This window comes from Elephas maximus, chromosome 4 (assembly GCF_024166365.1).
Source record: "Elephas maximus indicus isolate mEleMax1 chromosome 4, mEleMax1 primary haplotype, whole genome shotgun sequence".
NCBI classification, from domain to species: Eukaryota; Metazoa; Chordata; class Mammalia; order Proboscidea; family Elephantidae; genus Elephas; species Elephas maximus.
In genome coordinates, this window is record NC_064822.1 from 108,266,333 (window position 1) to 108,286,472 (window position 20,140).

At 46.0% G+C, this 20,140-nt stretch overlaps 2 protein-coding genes across 2 annotated transcripts; one reads left to right on the top strand and one right to left on the bottom strand.

Moving 5' to 3' along the window:
• The first annotated feature begins 2,413 nt into the window (after positions 1–2,413).
• Positions 2,414–2,887, top strand: LOC126074735 (ADP-ribosylation factor-like protein 2-binding protein). Its single transcript, XM_049881559.1, has one exon. The coding sequence runs from the start codon at positions 2,492–2,494 to the stop codon at positions 2,885–2,887; it is 396 nt and encodes a 131-aa protein (XP_049737516.1). The 5' UTR covers positions 2,414–2,491.
• A 5,632-nt stretch (positions 2,888–8,519) lies between these two features.
• On the bottom strand, positions 8,520–17,084 carry LOC126075464 (keratin, type II cytoskeletal 2 oral-like). The gene is made up of 9 exons (XM_049883221.1): positions 16,539–17,084; positions 15,246–15,466; positions 13,584–13,644; positions 12,693–12,788; positions 11,969–12,133; positions 11,725–11,850; positions 10,860–11,080; positions 9,399–9,433; positions 8,520–8,962 (listed from the first exon to the last, which is right to left on the bottom strand). Exons 1-9 carry the CDS (start codon positions 17,082–17,084, stop codon positions 8,520–8,522), a joined length of 1,914 nt encoding a protein of 637 aa, XP_049739178.1.
• Positions 17,085–20,140: the final 3,056 nt, after the last annotated feature.

The following is a 20,140-nucleotide window of genomic DNA, read 5'->3' on the forward strand; positions in this document are numbered from 1 at the left end:
GGCCATATCTGTCTGGTGCACCAGGGTTTCCCCATTGCCCACTGCCTGGCCAGTGTGGGCTCACAGATTTTATAGGATGAATGACTGCCCAGCTGCTCCTGCATTTCCCATTGCCCTGTCTTGGCACCTGTGTGTCCCACCTCCACCAGCACACTAAGCAAGGAAAGTCTTGTCCCTCTCAACACCCCTTGTGCCTCAGTCATCTCCTACCCCACACTCAGGACTAAGCCCTGCACACGTGCACTCGGGATGAGGTTTTTTGCTTTTTTTTTTTTTAAAAGAGAGAACTCAGCAGAATAGTTACTTGAAAAAAAGATCTTTGCATTCTGTGTATCAACTTTGTTATTGTGGTAAATATATGTAACAAAATTTTTGCCTTTTCAACATTTTCCACATGTACAATTCAGTGGCATTAGTTGTATTTATCGTGTTGTTCACCATTAGCATTATCCGTTTCCAAATATTCCCATCACCTTAACAGAAGCTCAGTGTCCCGTAAGCAGTGAGTCCCCCTTGTCTCCCCTGCCTTGCCCCTGATAACCACTAATAAAATTTGGTCTCTATACACTTGGCTATTCTAGATATTTCATACATATGGAATTATATAATATTTGTCTCTTTCTCACTGACTTATCTCATTCAGCATAATGTGTTCAAGGTTCATCAGGTTGAGGTTTTTAGAGACAAATGTATAGAGACCAAAGTTTATTAGTGGTTACTAGGGGTGAGAAGGAAGAGGGGGAGAGTTAATGGTGATGGACAAATCACACAGATTAAAGGTAAGGCTGCACGGCCAATAATCGTAATTGCTGTCAATAAGTTGCACACCTGTAAAAAGTTGAACTGGCAAAAGTGCAATAGATATATTTACAACAATGACCTAAAAAAAGAGTAGCTGTTGAGGCTGCATATGTATAATCAGACACCTCATGGGATTTGGTTCCTAGATTTGAAGGTTTAGGGTCATGGTTTCATGGAACATCGTAGGTAATTGGCCTAATAACACATTTAGTGCTTGTGTTCTACCTCCTAGTTTGTTGCATAGTGCCTGGGGTCTTAAAAACTTGCAAATGGCCATCCAAGACATGACAACTGGTCTCTATTTGTCTGGAGCAACAGAGGAAGAAGGAGAGTCAGAAATAGGAGGAGGATGTGGAATGCATGGCTAATTTTATTCATGAACAACTGCCTTCTTTGCCATGAGACCAGAAGAACTGGATGGTGCCCGGCTACCATTACTGAACATTTGGATCAAAGATTCTGTAGAAGAATCCTGATCGAAAGAGGGTAAATGCAGAACAGAATTTCAAATTCTCTTGGACCCCAGACTTTCTGGAGCCAAAGGGGCTGGCTGAACCCCTGAAACTATAGCCCTGAGATCATCTTTAAAACTTAAACCAAAAGTGTCCCCTGAAGTCTTCTTAAAACCAAACAATAGTTTAGCTTAGCTAGTAAAAAAATGTTTGCCTTGAGCATTATGCTCTTTTAAGATCTCTGTGGAATCAAATTGACAACAGCAACTTGAAAGATTAGATAGGAACCTTAGGGGGCAGTGAGTTTATGTTTATGTTAATGGGGAGGTACAACTCAGAAAAGGAGGGTGAGAATGATTGCACAACTGGAAGAATGTAATCCATGTAACTGAATCGTACATGTAGAAATGGTTTAATTGGTGTATCTTTTGCTGCGTATATTCTCAACAACAACAAAACAAAAATGTTTTAAAAGAATGTTCAATCTCAATAATTTTAACAACAGAAAAAAAAATGAAGAGACAATTCACAGAAAATGCAATGCAAATGGCTAATAAACATTTATAAGGCTCAGGCTCATCAAAGAAAAGAAGAATACAACCTATAAAATTGTCAAAAATTAAAAATAATACCACACAATGTTCCTAAGGTTGTGGGAAAACAGGAAGTCTTATACATTATGTGTAAAAGTACACACTAGTACAATCTTTCTGGGGAGAAATCTGGCAATATAAATCAAAATTTTAAAGTAACCTAGCAATTCCTTATCTAGGAAGTTATCTTAAGGAATGAATAGGACAAGCGTTTAGAGACATCTATAACAGGATGTTCACCGCAATGTTTATTATAATAAAAAAGTAGAAATAACCTACACATCAAAAATGTGCCACATTCCTATTATGCAGTCATGAAGAATGATGACCTTGGCTATGGTGACGCGAGGCAGGGCGTGGCGCCTAGAGCTCAGCACCGAGACCACCCGCACAGAGATCGGGCTGGGCGTGGAGATGTGCGCAGGCGCAGACAATGACTGCCCTGGACGGTGAGCAGGCGGCCTGCCCCAAACCAATCCAGGTCAGAGCTTGGGAGGCCTACTAGCTGCTCACTCTCACAGGATGGATACCGCGGGGGCGAGGGAAGTCACAGACACCGCAGAAGAAGAGAGCTTTGCGCTGTCCATCTCTTCCACCTCTGATGCAGAATTTGATGCTGTGGTTGGAAACATAGAGGACATTATCATGGATGACGAGTTCCAAGTGTTGCAGAGAAGTTTCATGGACAAATACTACGAGGAGTTTGAAGACACGGAAGAGAATAAACTCGCCTACACGCCTATTTTTAATGAATACCTTTCTTTGGTAGAAAAATATATTGAAGAACAGCTGCTGAAACGGATTCCCGGATTCAACATGGCCGCTTTCACATCAACGTTAAAACACCATAAAGATGAAGTGACTGATGACATATTCGACATGCTGCTCACGTTTATGGATTTTCTGGCATTTAAGGAAATGTTTCTGGACTACAAAGCAGAAAAAGAAGGCCGGGGACTGGACTTAAGCAGTGATTTAGTGGTGACTTCGTTGTGCAAAGCATCGTCCACGCCAGCTTCCCAGAATACTCTGCGGCACTAGCTCCCACGTCCGTGCAACTCGAGCCTTCCGAACATCGCCCCCAAAAAGCCGGAAGAGGTTTGCGCTAGTAATGACGGGAGGCTCTGTTCTGAGACTCTTCCTTAATGTTAAGTATCGATGGGTCAAAAAATAATTACCTGACCCTCCTGGGACCTCTGCTTCTGCTGAATCACCTTCTTATATTCAGTAACCTTCGTACTCCTTCCAGAGTAGACACCTCTCCCAGAGGCTTCTGAGGGTCAGTTTACTTTGGGCCAAGACATGTCAAGCATTCCACTTGGAGGGCCCTTTCCCCCAGCATACATGGTCGTGCGTCAGCATGGGATAACACCATCACAATTCCTCTCTGTCCCATATATATCACAGGCAAGCTTTGCGTGAATTTTCTGTGTGCTCACCGCTTTCATTTGCTGAGAGTTTCAATCCTTCAATCCCAGTGGCCCAGCTGTGTGGGATTTTTGACTATTTGGGAGTGTTTTCTTAGTCTTACTCAAACCAGCTGCTCCTATCTTGAGATTTCTGAATCTCCCATTTTCTGACCGCTATTATGGAAAAGTGAGAGCTAGTCTTGGCTGAGGGAATCAACTGAAAGAGATGTGCTTTACCCAAAAGCTACATGTGAAAATCAACTTCGAGCCTTGATTTGCAGTTCCTTTATTATTACTATGTCTTCTGCTAGTCCTGATGTAGTCCCACTGTTTTCAGTCATCATCTTTGAAAAAATATAGATGGATACTCAGTTTAATCTATGGATCTAATCTTAGAATGTCCATGATTACTCACCTAAAGATCAAAGTATTAAATTGTGTGTACTTTTTTTCAGTTGGTAGTGCAATGAACCCAAAACGCCTTCTACGCTGGAGTTCCTATTTTACTGGATTCCAATGAATATATAAGCCTTGTGCTGGAAATAGACCAAAAGACGTCCTTGTCTTATAGTATATTAAGTGTGCTTGTGTAAGTTTGTTTAAAATCATTCTGTATAAATCAGGGAAACCCTGGTGATGTAGTGGCTAAGTGCTACAGCTGCTAACCAAGAGGCCGGCAGTTCGAATCTGCCAAGTGCTCCTTGGAAACTCTATGGGGCAGTTCTCCTCAGTCCTATAGGGTAACTATGAGTCGGAATCGACTTGACAGCAGTGGGCTTTTTTTGGTATAAATCAGTTCATTAAGTTTTTGGATAGGGTGGGAGCAAGTTTAGTAAAAATGTGATTATTTAAGGTGTGCAATTCCAGCAATATCCTCCTTCCTGTCAAAATCTTTCCTACCAAGATATGTTCCACTGGTCTAGTTTAGCATGATCATCTGTCTGGCTTTGGTTTGGTAGAACATTAAAAAAAAATACTGACCCAAACACATGTATGTCACACCTCTAGAAAGAGGAAAAAACAGTTTAATTCCTAATGTGAGGCTTTGATTTTTGTTTTTTTAAGTAAGAAGAACCTTTCTGAAAAAGAATGATCTCCATCTATATTTTTATGGAATGATGTTATTCGTTAAGTTTCTTAGCACCTACACTGTAAACTTTGTGAGGGCAGAGACTACGTCTGTTGGTTCTCCACTCTGTCCCTGGTGCCCAGCACAGTGTCAGGAAAATGGTTGTTGTTGTTATTGCTAGGTTCCATTGAGTCAGTCCCTATGTGCAACAGAAGGAAACACTGCCTGGTCCTATACCATCCTCACAATCATTGCTGTTCGAGCCCATTGTTTGCAGCACTGTGTCAGTCCATCTCATGAGGGTCTTCCTTTTTTTTGCTGACCCTCTACTTTACCAACCATGATGTCCTTCTCCAGTGATTGATCCATCCTGACAATATGTCCGAAGTATGTGAGATGAAGTCTTGCCATCCTCACTTCCAAGGAACACTTCGACTATACTTCTTCCAAAACAGACTTGTTATTTCTTCTGGCAGTCTGTGGTATATTCGATATTCTTTCCCAACATTCAAAGACATCAGTTCTTTTTTGGTCTTCCTTATTTGTTGTCCAGCTTTCACATGCATATGAGGTGATTGAAAATACCATGGTTTGGGTCAGGTGCATCTTAGTCCTCAAAGCAACATCTTTGCTTTTGAACACTAAAGAGGTCTTTGCAGCAGATTTACCCAATGCAATAGGTCAGTTGATTTCTTGACTGCTGCTTCCATGGGCATTGATTGTGGATTCAAATAAAATGAAAGCCTTGACAGCTTCAATATTTTCTCCATTTATCATGATGTTTCATATTGGCCCAATTGTGAGGATTTTTGTTTTCTTTATGTTGAGATGTAATCCATGCTGAAAGCAATAGACTTTGGTCTTCATCAGTAACTGCTTCAAGTCCTCTTTGCTTTCAGCAAGCAAGGTTGTATCATCTGCATATCACAAGTTGTTAATGAATCTTCCTTCAGTCTTGTTGCTGCGTTCTTCATATAGTCTGACTTCTTGGATTATTTGCTCAGCATACAGATTGAAAATGGTAGGTGCTCAATATATTTGTTGAATGGCTAAATGGATAGATTCCACAATAGATTAAGTGAAAATCAGGTTGTAAAGCAGTATATATTGTAAGAATCTACTCTGTAGAATACAATCTATTTATATATACATATCTCTTTGCATACTTATGTGTGATTGCATAGAAAAATGTGGCGTGGTATAATTATAAGTGATTTTTATTTTCTTTTTTTAACTTTACTAAATCTTATGCATTTTTGCTGTAAGTATACATTGCTTTTATTATCTAGACAAAAAGTTTTAGAAGGAGAGAAGAATGGAGGATAAAGAATAAAAATAAAGGATGGTGAATAAAGAAGGACTTGCCACCAGGAGAGATTGTTTAATCCTAAAGACGCAAGTGGTAGGATTTCAAGTATCAATTTGGGAAGACTTTTGTCACCCCTCTGACCATTCTGAGCAGCTAAATACTTACTCTGCCCACCCTGGCTGCTGCCTCCCCTCCCCAGTTCTATTTCAAATGGGAGATGAGTTTGAGGAACTGTAAGACTCAGAAAGTTCAGGAATGTTTGTTTCCCACAGACTTAGAAACAATCTGTTCCTCCCCATCCACTATCCTGGCCTCAGACACAGTGCCCTCACTCTGGAGGCTATCTGTGTGTCATGGACTTAGAGCGTGATGGGAGTCCCAGAGTTCTCCTGGGATTTGGTCTGGAAGTCTGAACCCTGTCCCCTTGCCCTTCCTCCGTATTGTCCAGACTCTCTTTTCTTCCCAGCCTGCTCCAGGCTTCCTCTCCAACATACCTTTTGTGAGTGACCCACCTCCACCCTCCTTCTTCACAAGAGGATCCTGGATCCTCACTGTCAACTTTCAGCTTGGTCCTGCCTTGACACATGACCTGTCCTATCTTCCTTTCAGACTAGGGGTGTCGCTCTGTACTTATCTCTATTCATTCCTTCAGATGACCACCAAACTTTCAGTGAGTGTCCCACCCTCCGTCCAGGGCCCTGAGACAGTGCCCAGGGCTGAGCTCTCCACATACATCACCCAAATGGGTGAAGAAATTGAAGGAGCCATCCCTAAACCCTGCCATCCCAGTCTAATGAGAGGCTGGGCTAAGCCAGGACAGTTCAACCTCTTCCCAATTAGTTAGGCAACACACACAGCTGAGCGACTGGGCAGTTTTGCTGGGGGTGGGTGATCTTTCCTGCAATGTCTCTAAAAGTTAAGTAACATAGACAATAAAGAGCTGCCTGCCTATGCTCCCAAAGTACTAGGGATAAGTAGGGAAAGGGCTACCTCCTGCTGTAGGCCTTGAAAGGTGGGCAAGAATTTATTGAACTCGTAAGTGTAGGAACTTTAAAAATTTCTTCTTCTCTAAGTCTTGAGATCAGGGCTACTAGGCTTTGGAGATGAGATGGGGTAAGTGAAAAGGGGACAGGCCCATCTTGGGCTCAAGAGTATGAAACCCAGGCCCTCCTTGGGCCATCAGACAAAGATACCCCCTCATTAGTCCATCCATGGTCCAACTTCTGGAGGGTAATACATGATCTACAGTGACTTACAAACCAGTGTCTTAACCATGCTCAAAGGCATGCAGATGGGATTGGTTCAAGGGATAGGGAAAGGGATAGAGACCCTAATTGTCATGTCCACTGAAGCCCCCAGTTTTCCTAACCGAATCTCAGTGGCTGCCCCACTACCTCTGTCTTCCCTGGGTTTGGGTTTCAGCCTTCTGAGAACAGCTGGGAAATGCTGGTATAAGGGCAGGAATGCATCTTCCTCGTTCTTATTTTTACACCTATCTGGAGAGAGCTTCACTAGTGTAATAGCCCCGCCCTCTCTCATACTTGATTGGTGAGTTTGAAAGGAGGAACTAGGCATGTGTAGCTCTGTCCCTCCATGTCTTAGGATCTGGCTGCCCATAGCAAGCTTGTGTTCTACTCTTCTATCAACCATGAGAGGTCTGACCCCATAAGGAAGGCAGCTGTGGCCCCATGCTTCCTCTGTCCAGGTGGGAAATCTGGCCTAATCCTGAGGCTCTGGAGTTGGAAACCCATTCCACCCAAGGCATAAGCCACATTCTCCAATATCTGCTTTGTCTGTAATAAAGGCGATATTTTGGTTCTCCATTTGCCTTATTTTATCTGATAGTTGGCTTAGAACCTGGTCTGGGAAGAGAGAGGTGTGTTATATACTGGCCCCCTTCAAATCCCAGGAGCTGTGTTTGCAGAAAGAGAATTTGCTCTGTGCTTGGCTAGGGCAGGGATGAAGCAAAGGAGCCACAGTCCCAGTGGAATCTATTCCCTTGATGAACTTCTGTAGTGAGCCCTCTTCTTTCCAGACCGGAGCACAGAGGCCACCTGCTCAGAGGCAAGGGGATGGATCGGATGACCAAGTTACGAGTGGGTAAGATCCCCACTTAAATGCCATAAATGCCCTTGGACAGACCTATCACAAGAACCCAATGAAATGGATAAAGGAGAAGCCAAGACTGTTCAGCTTCCTTTACACCCAGCTTCTTTTACACCTACTACTGAACTTATGAAAGATCGCCACCACTGCTGATCTCCCTCCTCTCTTAAAATAGGCCTTGGTTTATTCTGCTGACTCCTTGAATGAAAGCTAAACGCCAAGGTGTGAAATATAGTGCAATTTATTGAGAAAAGAAAGTGCAATATGCTCACCACCAAAGAGGAACCACAACTCAGAAAATTAAAGGACAGAGGTGAGTCATGATACAATGCCCAGGTGTGGAGAGGGCACCCTGGAAACCAACAGTTTATAGAGCTTGACTAGCCCACCCTCCAGCACTGACCCCTCTATACTGCCCTCCACAGGCAGTGCTGAGAAGCGCTGGCTTCAGACTGTAACTCCTGGTGAGAGGGAGAAGGTCCAGAGTGGGAACCAGCCAGGCTGGGAAGGCCCAAACTAAATTGGGCTCTGATGTTGCTGTCCAAAGTCAGGAGCCATCACAGGAGCTCATACAGGAGCTTCGTCATCCCAGACTAGCAGCTGGACCTCCTTGGCCCAGGAGAGGTTTGGGATACAGAGGAGCCAAGTCAGCCCTTTCTCCAGGAACTCGAGGAAAAAAGGAGTTGAACTGTGTGCATTTGCTGATGTCAGGCAGAGAGTGGAAAGTTCTGATGCAGGCTGAGAGGTAAGCCAGTGGACATGGAGATTTGGCCCAGAGGATCACTTGGAGCAGTGCTGGCTCGAGCTGCTGGTCTGGGAGAAGCGGACACTCGTGCTGCCTCCACTGCCAGGCCTGCAGCCACTGCCTCCAGAGGTTTGGGTGCTGCCAGAGCTGGAGCCAATTCCACTTTGGCTCACGGAGCTGCTGCCTCCACCGCCAAGCCTGCTCCCACTACTGCCACTTTGGTAGCCCCCACTGCTGCTGCTCTGGTAGCCCCCGCTGCTGCTGCTCTGGTAGCCCCCACTGCTGCTGCTCTGGTAGCCCCCGCTGCTGCTGCTCTGGTAGCCCCCGCTGCCGCCGCCACTGACTCCTCCGTAGCCACCGCTGCTGCTTCTGCTGCTGCCGCCTCTGTAACCACCACTACTGCTGCCACTGACCCCTCCGAAGCCTCCGTGGCCGCCGCCAGACCTGCTGCTTATGCTGGTGACGTTGTTGACCACCGCTACAGAGAACAGGCACTCAAATCAGGCCAAAGGCCGGGGAAGTTAGAGGACTAGATTTATATCCCAACTCTGTCCTAAGGGCTGTGTGACTTAAAGAAAGATGCTTAACTTCCCTAAGGCCTATTTCTAAACAGCAAGAGTGAGCCTGGCTCTCAAGTGCCCTTGCCCAAGAACAGGGACCAGAAGTCTCCACAGAAGTTTCTGTTCCTTCAAGCTAGAGAACTCCCCAAGACCACAGGGGTTTTACTTTTGGGCTGAGAGGTTGCCAGCTTACACTAGGGGCAGAATGTGGCCATAGCGTGACACTAGACATTGTCTGGTGGCCTGGCCTCCTGTGGATGGGTCAGATCCTCCTGCCTGAAAATCAGTCACTGAGGATGTTCCTAGGCACCCCTTCTATAGCCCAGGGAGAAGGTTTTTGAATGGGCTACTTACAAATGCTCACAGCACTCTGACATTCTCCAGACATCCTAAAAAAGAGACAAAGAGATATGAATTCTTTTTGCAATGAGCCAGCAGACAACTAGCTGAGGAGAGATAACCTTGGGGCCCACATCTTCCCATTTGCCCTTCTAGAGGGAAAAGCCTACCCCAAGTCTGTCTCTATGACCAGATCTCCCCAGGAAAGGGGACTGCTTCAGGGGTTGAGCCTTCCAGTATATCCACCAAACACACTTCATCTGTCTATCTTCCCACCCTCTTTCCTCTAGCCCTAGAGACCTTCAGCTCCAGGGAAATTATTTCATCTCTCAGTCCCACTTGATGAGCCCATCCTCAACTCTCATCCCCTGCTGAAACCATCTTCTCCCCTTAGCATTCCCTTTCCCTCCTTCTCTACCCAGCTCTGAATTTTTTTATTTCCAACTCTCCCACGAAGCCTTCCCAATGAGCCCTCCCAGAGTAGTGTGGCCATGATGGTGGTTGTTCAAGGTGGGTAAAATATGAGAAAGGCTGACAGATAACACAATGAATTTGAAAATGTCCTGCCCGCACTACCCATCTTCCTGTCCCTTGTTCTTGTTCATGGAGCAGGCATCTTCACATATATGGAATGGGTCTGTACACCCTGCCCATGCAAGCCTCTCTGGTGTTGGCCATTCCCCCTTCGTCCCAAGACTGTCAGTGCACTTAGCACTAACTTTACTCTCATTCCTTTCTATAGAAACTCATAAAATTTCCATAACTTTTCTTCTCATGCTTGAATTCTGCTTCCACCATCATATTAGGAGCTGTCTGAGAATAGAGACTCTGAACACAGTATGGATGGGCAGGGGTTCAGCAGAAAGATCTCCCAATTCTTAGCATTTCCTTGGCATTTGATATTCACTCACTAAGTGATTATATGCTGCTTGATATTGTGTTATTTTTTTCAGGAGTGTGTATTTATCAGCCACCGCCCATATGGACTCAATCTTAGGGGTAGGAGGTTGCAGGACTGTCTATACCAAGTTGTCCAGTATGGTAGCCACTAACTACATGAGTCTATTTAAATTAAATCAAATTAAAAACTCACTAGCCACATTTCAGGTGCTCAAGTGGCTAATGGCTACTGTATTAGCACAGACACAGAACATTTTCATCTCAAAGCTCCAGTGGTTAGCACTGGTCTATAACTTTTGCCACAGCCCCAACGCACTTATCCTAGCACATTTCACATAGTGAGGATCAGTAGAGGTATGTAATACAATACTGACATTCATGATAAAGATGAGAATTGAATGATCTTGGTTAGCAAAAAACAGTGGGACTTGAATCCTTAACTGTCTTTCAGGAGAGTCTTTCCCTTGGACTGAGTTGTCCTCTCCTTTTCACCTTGCTCTCTTATCAAAAAAAAACCTCTTATCAAAAGTCACTATAAAATCATACCTGGAGAATGCTAACCCCACCGCCCCTCACCTGCACTCTTCACCCTCCAGCAACTTCCTATAGGTGGCGATCTCCACGTCCAGGGCCAACTTGACATTCATGAGCTCCTGGTACTCGCGCAGCAGCCGGGCCAGGTCATCCTTAGCCTGTTGCAGGGCAGCCTGTAGGCTTTGGAGTTTGGCATTGGCATCCTTGACGGTCAGCTCCCCACGCTGCTCAGCTTCCGCAATGGCTGCCTGAAGATTGGCATTCTGGGGAGGGGGAGGTATGAGGCCAATTACCATAGGGATCAGGAAGCAAGCCCCTAGTCTTTCCTGAGGGGAGAGCTCTTCCCCATCCAGCATCCCTCTCTCCACTTCCTTAGAAATCCCAATGGGGCATGCTCAGTTGTGCAATGGGTTCATTCATCTCTGGCCCATTGAAATTAATTCATGTCTTATCAAAGAAAAGAACAATGATTCGCTTTCCTAGACTGATAACATTAGTAGTTATCAGGTAAGTTTCTGATCTTTTTTTTTTTTTTTTTTTTGCTAGACTGTTTTAAAAAAATCCTTGCTTAGTCATTTCACTTCAGTGATACCAGTCAGCCTTGGAGGTTATGTGAAGAGTTTGATAAATAGCTCAGCTGAGGGCAGATCCTGCTGAGAGCTGAGTGTTTAAGGCCGCCACTGCAGTTGCAAGATTTGCTAGACAAAAGAGAATAAGCAACGATCTCTTCTTAGGGACTAAGTTAGGGACGGAACATCTGGGAGGCAGAGGTTTGCAGAGAATGTGCTATCCCACATGTGACACTATGAAAAAAACAGAGAAAGTGTTCGCACAGGGGCACAACTGTTGCTGCTTCTTCCCAGGGCCCAGAAGACCTCCAGGAACTCTCCATAAACCCTGGACTCACTTGCTTCTTGACGTTCTCGATCTCCGCCCGCAGCCTCTGGATCATCCTGTTAAGCTCCAGGATCTCACTCTTGGTGCTCCTGAGGTCATCGCCGTGCCTGCCAGCTGTAGTCTGCAGCTCCCCAAGCTGACAAAGGATAAGCCCATCAACATGGCTTTGCAAAATGTTGGCACATTCTCTGGGAAGATCATCAGGATTTAAAGTTGTATCCCCTAGAGTGTGGGGACAGAGGGAGGGCTCCCACCTTAATCTGGTATAGGGCCTCAGCCTCAGCCGTGCTCTTCTGGGCGATCTCCTCATACTGAGCTTTAACCTCGGCAATGATGCTGTCCAGGTCCAGGCAGCGGTTATTGTCCATGGACAACACCACAGACGTGTCGCTGACGTGGCTCTGCACCTGGGACAGTTCCTACAGGGAACATGGATGGTCACACTCCCCATGCTGCTGGCCCCAGGGGATGCTGGGGATGAAGAAGTGCAAGAATCCTCTACTGGCAGAGATACCCCAAGAATAAGACCAGGAGTGGGACACTTAGAATATTAAGCTTGCATCTCAGGCCTGGCTACAGCCCAAGGGAAACCAGACTACAAGGCTAAAGGAAATACTATAATCAGGTCATGAAGCTACTGCATGACTTTCTCTGGGACTGCAGAAAGGAGGAGTATTCTGAAGGAGCAAGTTGTGATGCGGGTATACGAGCCAGAGGGGAGGCGAAGAACAAAGAGGGCTGATGACAGAGGGTTAAAAAAAGGAGGGCAGAGAGGGACCCTGCAGGATTGTGGGTCAGGTCTGTGCAGGCTTAGAAGCTAAGTTAACAGTTTCTTGAGCGGGGGGCAAGGGAGGACAGAGCTGAGTTCTGAGCCCTGTTGCTGGCTGTGTGAATGTCCTGTTGCTTGACTGTTCCCTAAAGTTATGCCTAGGGAGGTACAGATAGAAAGGGGCTGGAATGGGCAAAGCAAGGACTCACCATCTCATAGAGGGTCCTCAGGAAGTTGAGTTCATCCATGAGGCTGTCCACCCGGGTCTGCAGGTCCACCTTATTCATGTAAGCCGTATCCACTTCCTGGGGGAAGGTCAGAAATCCAAAGCAATGACCTTCTGGTCCCCTTCCGCCCATGGATCTTCCCAATCCCTCACCTCTCCTCTTTGCTTTTAAGTAAGAAAAGCAGAATGTTTTTCTTCCTTTCAATTGCTTCAACCAATCAAACCCCACTGTTGTAACAAGACACAAACCATATTATCCAGGCAGAGTAACCATCCAATTTTAGGGTAGAAAAAAATCACATTTACCTCATATGTGACTTTGATTATATTATACCAAAAACCCAACATCCTGAATGAAAGGGTATTCTTCTCACTGCTTCATCTTTAGAATGACTGGTTTAAACAAGCTACAAGTATTTGCTAATTGATATTACTAATAACACCCAGAGAGGGAAGGGAAAAGGGAGACACATGTTTAGGGGACACTGAGCTTCTGTTAAGGGTGATGAAAAAATTCAGGAATGGTGATGGTTGAACAACACGATGAACATGTAGAGATTGTTGAAATGGGACACATTTTGTTACCTATGTGTTTACCACAATAAAAAAATAACATCCAAGGTACATTTGCAGGCTGAAAGCCTCGATTGATGCTAGCCATAAAGTGCTCATTATTGGTTCACATTACTAATCATCTCATTAGTCGCATTAACATTTAAAATGTCTCCCACGCCAGCAGTGTACTCAGAGCACCTTCCTTCATCAAACACCCCATTTCCAAAATGTAAGGAAACACCCCCCTCTCAAGGGGGCAGCCCCCCAGGAAGGGATCCTGGCAGCTTCCCCCAGGATGCAGCCGTCCCAGCTTACCTACCTTCTTGAGCCCCACAAACTCATTCTCTGCCACAGTGCGTTTGTTGATCTCATCTTCATACCTGGAACAGAAAGAGGACACATTTCGACAGAGGCATTTCGAAAGTGAAAAAAGAGATGAGAATTCCAAGCACTCATGAGGAATCTCTTCACCCAGAGACAGGACCAGTTTCCTGGGTGTCTGGCCTTCAAAGCTGCCCAGGGCCCCCACGCTCAGGAGGTCCTTGCACTTGATTTAATGCTCGGCTGTCACCATCTTGAAATTCTTAATTTTTTAAGAAGGGGCCTCGAGTTTTCATTTTGTTTGCACTGGGCCCTGCAAATTATCTAGCCAGTCCTGCCCGAGACCTTTCAGAGCTCAAGGCACTACATCGCCCTCCTCTAAGTCTGTGTGATGGGCAGAGGTGTGGGCAGGTAGGTGGAGGTGGAAGAAGACTCCAAGGAGCCTGGCTACTTGCTTCCTTTTTGATTAATTTCATAAAACAAAGTGCACATATGGGACCCAGAGAGACATTTGCTCAGACCTGGTGTTTCAGCCTCTGTTCCTCTTTTCCTAATTACAGTTGCTTCTATAGGAATTTGGGATGAGAATAAGCTCATGTGTTCTGAAAGCATCAGGACTGTAAGATATTTGCCTATTAATAACTAAAATCTCCCACCAAAAATATGAATTTTATGGAGAGTGAAGACTTGGAGTGATTCTAGCAGAGAGGTTTCTGGAAGAGTGAATCTGAGTTGCCACTGACTTCCCAGTGCTCAGCACAGAGCTTACCACAATGGGTGCCCACTAGGGTTTGTGCAATTGAATTGGAATGGGGCCTCTGGGAAGGGTGGCTGAGAAGACCTCCCCAGAGCAGGTGTGCCCATCCTTGTGGGTCCTGACCCTTGAGGATGTCTGGAATCTCCTCCCCACCTTGAGGTGTACAGTTTATCCCTCACACAGGGAGCATGAACTACAGCCCTGAACACAAAGGACTGCCTGAAGCTACTGAAATAGGGCATTGCACTGGACACATTGAAAGAACACTTTGCCACTTGAAGCCCTGGACCACCTTCCCAAAATCCCTAATAAACTATTGAATACTAAGACTCCTGCAACCTGTCCCACACCTAATGATTCAGAATATGTAGGACTGGGATACAGGAATAGGAATTTCTCACAAGATTCCAAGGTGACACCCATGTACAGTAAAGTGTGGCTGGCTCCCCTCCCTGAAAAGCTTTAAACGCTGAAAGGATTCTTTTGTCTATTTGGACTGGTATAGGAGGCGCCTGCCTGGAGTCAGGGATGGAAAATACAAGTTAGCCACGTAAAAACCAAAACCAAACTCGTTGCCGTAGAGTTGATTCTGACTCATAGCAACCCTATAGGACAGAGTAGAACTGCCCCATAGGGTTTCCAAAGAGCACCTGGGGGATTCAAACTGCCGACCTTTTGGTTAGCAGCCATAGCTCTTGACTGCTATGCCACCAGGGTTTCCAATTAGCCACCTAGGAGTCTCCGTATCCACCCTTTCACTCCCTTCTGCTTGGTCATGCTTCACTCAAATCCATCTAAGAGTATTGGCTGGAGTTGCAGTCAGGAACAGTCGAAATTCCAAATTGGGACCACGCCTGCCTGCTAATCTCCCAGAAGGGGAAACTCCCCAGTTGGGGCCCTCACTTCTTTTTGAAGTCTCCCACCAGGTCCTGCACATTCTTCAGCTCTCCATCCAGGTTCCCTCTTTCCCCCAGAAGCAAATCCAACTGCCTGCGCAGGTAGCTGATATAGGATTCAAAGAAGGGCTCCAGGTTGTTGGGCCCTGAGCCAGAGCCTGTGGTCTGCTGCTGGAGCAGGTTCCACTTGGTCTCCAGGACCTTGTTCTGCTGCTCCAGGAACCGCACCTGCATCAGGGGAGGTAAGAAAAGAAGTCAACCTCTTGAGATGGCCAGGTGAGGTCCCCCTCCCCAAAGGGCGATGAACCCAGTTCTTCAATCCACATAGCCTTTGCTTTATGGAATTTGGGAAGGATGAGAATTCAGAAAGGGAAGAGCTAGAATTCGTTGAGTATTTATACAAGCTGTTTTTACATATTCTGTTTCATTTAACCATCACAGCCATCTGTGAAGGAGGTGTTATTATCCCCGTTTTGTAGATAAGGAAACTGAGGCTTAAAGAGTTTAAGTAAATTCCTCACAGTCATGTGGCTGTTGAGTGACAAAGCTAAGAGTCAAGTCCAGGTCTGCTCTAGTTCTATTGAAATCCTTCTGTCTTCCACTAAAAAGAGTCAACATAAATAAAGTTATTTTTTTTTAAGTATAAGCTTTTTCACCCCGTTAAAGGCAGCAGAAACAGTCAAATGGGTCTAACTTTCCCTTAATTATTTCTCATATGAAGGCCCCCTTTCAATTACTTGGCTTGCAGCTGACTCAGGTGGAACTTCAAATCCTAGGCTCATTCCCCCAGCAGGCCCAGCACACCCTTCTCTAATTCAACATGGACCGCTCAGTTTAGTATCAGTTCTAGCACAGCATTGTTCAGAAGGTAAGTCAGTTAGTTGCCAGTGCTCATCATTTAGAGGCATTCGTAAGATTCGTGCTAATACAAGTTTGATTACAGCTAGTTTCAATTACCAAGCAATTGCTTTTCCAGAGTAATTAAAAGTTACCTATAATAATTTCATAGCTAAGGCCCCATTATTCAAAAGAGCACATTTAGACCCTCACCTCACTTTTCCTGGTACCATCTAACCCTAGAAGGAAATCAGGAGCAGGAACCCTTCCCCTATTTCACAACTGGGAAAACAGAGCCCAAAGAGGAAGAGAGGAGTACCCATTGTCCCACAGGGTCAAGGCAGAACCAGGCCAAAAACCAGTCACCCCTACCTCCAAGCAGACCAAGTACCATTAGCATCTTCCTACACCAACTTCTTGCACAGCCCAAACCCTCCATGATACCTCTGGGCTTTGCCCTCACCTTGTCAATGAAGGAAGCAAACTTGTTGTTGAGGGTCTTGATCTGCTCCCGCTCCTGAGCCTTTATTTGCCCAATCTGGGGGTCAATTTCCACATTGAGGGGCTGTAGGAGGCTCTGATTGACGGTCACTTCCTGGATTCCTCCAGGGAAGCCGCCAGGACCAAAGCCACCAGGACCACCAAAGCCACCAGCTCCTCCAAAGCCACCAGCTCCTCCAAAGCCACCTCCTACTCCTCGGCCTCCACCAAAGCCAACTCCATAGCCACCCCCAAAGCCACTTCCATAGCTGCTACGTCCTCCACCAAAGCCACCTGCCCGGGAGCCACCGGCTGCCACACTGATGGAGATACTCTTATTGCCACCCAGGTTGTAAAGGCTGCGGCTGCCAAAGCCACCTGCTCCACTCCGGAACCCACAGGCCCCTCCACTGGCTCCCCTAGAGCGGGTCACACAACTCATCCTGCTGCTGCCAGAGACCACAGCGGAGCGGCCAAAGAAGCCCTGGCTCCCACTACTGAAGGATTTCTTGCAGGCTTGTCTGCTCATGGTGAGAGAGCTTGGAGATGAGCTAGAGATCGTTTATCAAGAGCTGAGAGGGATGAAGGCAGAGGATGGGGACGACAGAAGAGACCGGCCTTTATATACCAAGAAATTTGGCTCGGTGGAAGGAGATGCAAGCAATTAGCTGAGAGTCATCCTGGGTTTGGTTTGCCCAGGCAGTAAGTTACTTCTAGGTTCCCAGCACACCTCAGAGATAATCCTCTGGACCAATGTGGCTTTGCTTTCTTAGCTTAATCACCCAAACTTGCCTCGGTTGACAAAAGATGGAAGCTCTCCTCCCTCCCATCATGTGATTTCCTCAAGGGTCTTAGGGAACCCAAGCAGCACAAGGTACAGCAAGATGCTTTGGGTTTAGACACCAGGGATTAGGAGCCACCAAGCCCCATGACACAAAGGGTGAGGACCAGGAAACTTCCTCCAGATGAGCTGGGTCTTTCCCTGCAGTGCCAATGTGCCCACAGGCTCAGGCAGTGACCAAACGTGTTCCTCCCACCATGGGCATTTTCTCCTTGTGGCATGTCACTCATGCCCACCACTTCAAAGAAATATCCAGAGAAGGGCCTACAGTGCAGGAGGAGGGGTGTGCACTCTGCCACCACTTCAGCCCCTCCCAAAAGCATCCATCTAAGCAAGCCTAGAGTTTGAGCCTGGAAATTTTGCTTATGGGAAAGGAAATAAAGTGGAGATAAAATGTCTGACCAGGAGAAAAGAGTAGAGTCAAGATATGCAGCCACCAAGTGTGAAGCTTGGGGAGAGAGAGGAGACATGTGCAGGCACAAGGTCTCAGACCAAACCCATCCACCCACCATCCTGGACCTACAGCAGGTGATTTTTGGATCCATAAGCAAGAGGTAAAAGAAACTGGGGACTAGCTGGCTGGCAAAGTCACCTCAAGGATCCCATCCATCTTAGGATCGGACTGTGAACTGTGTCCCCAACTCAGATCTGTTGGCCTTTGGATCTCCTCCTCCATCACCTCCTGGTCTGGGTTAGATACCCCTCCATCTTTTCCCTCTACACTTTTCACTTTTCCCATTATAGTACTGCCATAAAATATTTGTCAGTACCCCTTCTTGGCTCTGAGCTCTGTGAGGGAAGGAGTTGAGTCTTACTCATTCTGAATCTTCAGCTTCTAGCACAGGTAAAACACACCACAAATGTATATTGACTGACTGATGATTGGTCTCTAAGAATATATAAATATCTAGATCCCACCCTAGTCCTGCAGAATGAAAATCTCTAGGAGAGAGGCTGAATATCTGTAGTTTTAATAAGCCCTTCCAGATAGTACTTATGATTCTAGAAGTTTGGGAAGCCCTGGTCCAGACCATGGGTGTTCCATCTGGGCCTGGGTATAGGGAGTGGGAGGGGACTGGAAGACCCCTGATGGCAGAGCAGGTAAACAGATAAATTACTGCTCTAACTTCCAAGAGCTCAACCGTCCTCCACCCCCATGCCAAACCCACCTCCACGCTCAACCACACCACATATGACAAGAGTGAATTCTCAGATTGTTTCCCATACATGGGCTTTCACAAGCTATGACAGGAGCAGGAGGGATTGACCCTAGATTCCCCGAGAAATAGATGGTGCATACAGCTTCAGAATTCCAGTCAAATAGGCAGCGAGCTCTCTGTCTCTCTGGGATGGTTTTTGGACAAGCCAGTCAGGGGCAGAGGATTGGTCTGAAATACCCTGAAGAACCTCGAGTCAAGTGGTTTCAAGTGCTCTACAGCTAATTCTCAGTTCTGTACAAGTTGTCCAGAGTCAGTCGGCCTGGTTAGCATCTCAGCTCACTAGTTAATCACTTGGATAAATTCCCTAGCTTTTATGCGTTTTAGTTTCCTCAACTGTAAAATGGGGTAATAATAGCAGGTATTTTGTGGGGTTGTTGTGAGCATTAGTAAAGTTAAATAAACATACGATGCTTAGAACAGTGCTTGGTGCCTAGTAAGCACTGTACTTAGCTACTGGTACTCTATTTGGGGGCGTGGGGAAAGGGAATAGCTATGTCTGGCACTGGCTGTTCGCAGGATGACTTTACACCCCTGGGAAACTCACCACAGGATGCTAGGAAGAGGAAGCCGAATGTAAGTGGAGAGTAAGGAGGCTACCCTGGGTTAGTAGAGAGACTTCTGCAGAGATGGCGTTGGTCAGGTGACCTCAGGCCATGATTTAGACTAAGTCTGTGTCCTTTTCTGTCATACCTCTTCCTATCTCATTGGTTTGTGGTAAGACTCACAGGATGTAATGTAAGTGAAAGTCCTTTGAAAATTACAAAATACCACACAAGAGTAATCATGGAATTCAGAAAGCCTGGGTTCAGGTCCCACATCTCCCTCTCACTATGCAAGGACCTTGAACCAGGCACTTGACTTCTTTGAACCTTTCTTTCCTTATTTGTAAAAATAAGGATTCTACCTTACTTGCGGTGTTGTTTTGTGGTCCAAATACATAGTGTCCAGTAATAAATGTTTGGGTTGTTTTCGTGAACGTTATCCTTCCATAGACAATCCATGAAGGGGAGCTTGTGTTGGGTTATTTTATGAGACATTTACTTCACCCATCAATTGAATGCCAATCCTTCTTGGTGAGGTCTTTACTCATATTCTTTGTAATTCCTTTAAAGGCAGAAAATCAAATGCCCTCCCTAGAAAGAAAGCTGAGCCAGGCTCACCTGAAGCCCCAGGTGAGAGCCCAAAGCAAACAAGGACAGGTATCAGTGTCTCCAATTCCCTTCCCCTCCCTTGGCTCCAGTGCTGAGGCTGTTCATCCCTGCCACCCTGGCATAAGCTACAGCAGAGTGATGGAGAGGTAATGGGTAGATTACAAAAGTACAAGTTTGGGTTGGGTCTAGCTAATCCACGTCTCTGAGCCTGCCAAAGCAGCACCTTATTTAGCAGGTCGGGGTTGTTTTCTCAGCAGTTGACTGAAGCTGCTGAAAACATCCAGAGTTGCCATCCTCGGCAATATTTCTTTTCTTCACTGCAGAAACTTTTAGAGCAGTGGCGTCTAAATGGCCTGCCTACGGCCAGCAGTCT